General features: G+C 49.8%; 1 protein-coding gene across 1 annotated transcript; it reads left to right on the top strand.

Annotated features, from left to right (window-relative positions):
- Positions 1-336: 336 nt before the first annotated feature.
- Positions 337-1,248, top strand: LOC138935818 (uncharacterized). The gene has a single exon (XM_070300649.1). The coding sequence runs from the start codon at positions 337-339 to the stop codon at positions 1,246-1,248; it is 912 nt and encodes a 303-aa protein (XP_070156750.1).
- The last annotated feature ends 572 nt before the right edge of the window (positions 1,249-1,820 follow it).

Below are 1,820 nucleotides of genomic sequence, written 5' to 3'. Positions count from 1 at the left end.
CCCTAGGGATAATCACTAGCGCCACATGGAGGCGACACCTCCGCCCGGTTCCGGAGAGAACGCGAGAGACGACTCTAGGGAGCTTCTTTCCCTCTTCCTCTCCTAGACAGGGTACACGACGGATAACCACGTTTCTGGTCCGGCGTAGTATCGCATAAATGCCAAAGAATATATCCTACTTCGATTCGTGTATTAAAGTACAAAATAAAGTATTGTTACTGTTATACGCAACGTGTGTAAATCGATAACCACTACACTAACTGGTGACCCCGACGTGATACGGCGAGCCGAGGTTAGCCTGAACACGTGGAAAGGAAAAAATAAAATTTCACAATCATGTCGTTGCCTCTCCCGCCCGACGGACCTGTCGACGCTGCGGATGCAACGATGTCCCACCAACCAACAGGGGACGACCAGCCTAACACGATAGATCCGCACAAGGCAAGGGCGACGGAAACATACGCCGCTGAATTCAGAAGCGTCCGACTACCCACATTCTGGAAGAATAGACCGGGGCTTTGGTTTATACATCTAGAGAGTGAATTCAACGCGTATAGAGTGCGGTCCGACGACGCACGATACAACGCGATCGTCCGGCATCTTGACGAAGAGGTTATGATCGCAGTAGCCGACATACTTGAAGCACCGCCGGTCACAGGTAAATACGATTCCCTTAAAAAGCACCTGATTAAACGATTCACAGACTCTCAAGAGAAACAGCTAAGGACCCTGCTGCGAGGCATAGAGTTAGGAGATAAAAAACCCTCTCAGCTCCTAAGAGAGATGAAGACTTTGGCAGGCACGGAGGCGACCGAAGGGCTATTGCGTACATTATGGCTTCAACGGCTGCCAGCACGTATCCAACAATTCCTACTTATTATCGAAGGCACAACAATAAGTAAATTAGCGGAATGCGCTGATAAGTTATGGGAACACCCCACTACGCAAGAAATACAGGCAGTCACGGTCCCGCAAGCTAGTCAGGAAGACCTTGTTAGCCAACTTGCCAAACAGGTGAGCGAACTTACCCTACGCATAGATGAAATGAGTCGAAACGGTTCCAGAAACCACAGAAGCCGTAGCAGACCCCGAACCAGACCCGGCTACAGGTCGCGCTCAAGAACTCCGTCAAATCCAAGTATGTGCTATTACCACAGACGATTCGCCGATAAAGCACGCAAATGCACCACCCCATGTTCCTATCGACCAACTGAAGAGTCGGAAAACAAGCAAGACCGGCGCCAGTAGAAGCCCTGTCCGCCGGACGTCATACATCATCCAGGCTTCATGTCACCGACCGCACTACCGGATGGACATTCTTAATTGACACAGGCGCCGACATATCCATCCTACCAGCCAAATACCTTCCCAAGCTGCTAACACCTACGCAGATGCTCCTTTTTGCAGCAAACGGAGAACGCATCAAGACCTATGGCGAGAAACAACTGACACTAAATCTAGGCTTGCGCCGTCCAATTAAATGGTTTTTTACACTAGCAGACGTGACGCGACCTGTCATCGGAGCAGATCTCATAAAACACCAAGGACTTATTGTTGACTTACCAGGTAAACAACTAATTGATAAAGTCACCAAATTAACCACACCCGGTTTTAGTAAAGAGATAGCGCATATTTCCACGATGACACTGGACCCGGCCGATGAATATCATCACCTATTGGCTGAATTCCCTGGCATCACCCAACCACTACAAGCATCGCCCACACCGGCCCACGGAGTTTTCCATTACATTGAGACACAAGGACCCCCCGTCTCGTGCCGCCCACGCAGATTACCGGCAGACAAACTTAGAATAGCGAAG

The sequence above is a fragment of the Polyergus mexicanus genome, unplaced genomic scaffold (assembly GCF_030449975.1).
Source record: "Polyergus mexicanus isolate NDT 795.1 unplaced genomic scaffold, iyPolMexi1.0 SCAF_8, whole genome shotgun sequence".
Lineage (NCBI taxonomy): Eukaryota > Metazoa > Arthropoda > Insecta > Hymenoptera > Formicidae > Polyergus > Polyergus mexicanus.
The sequence above is the reverse complement of the archived record's forward strand: the minus strand, read 5'-3'. Positions and strand labels throughout refer to the sequence as shown.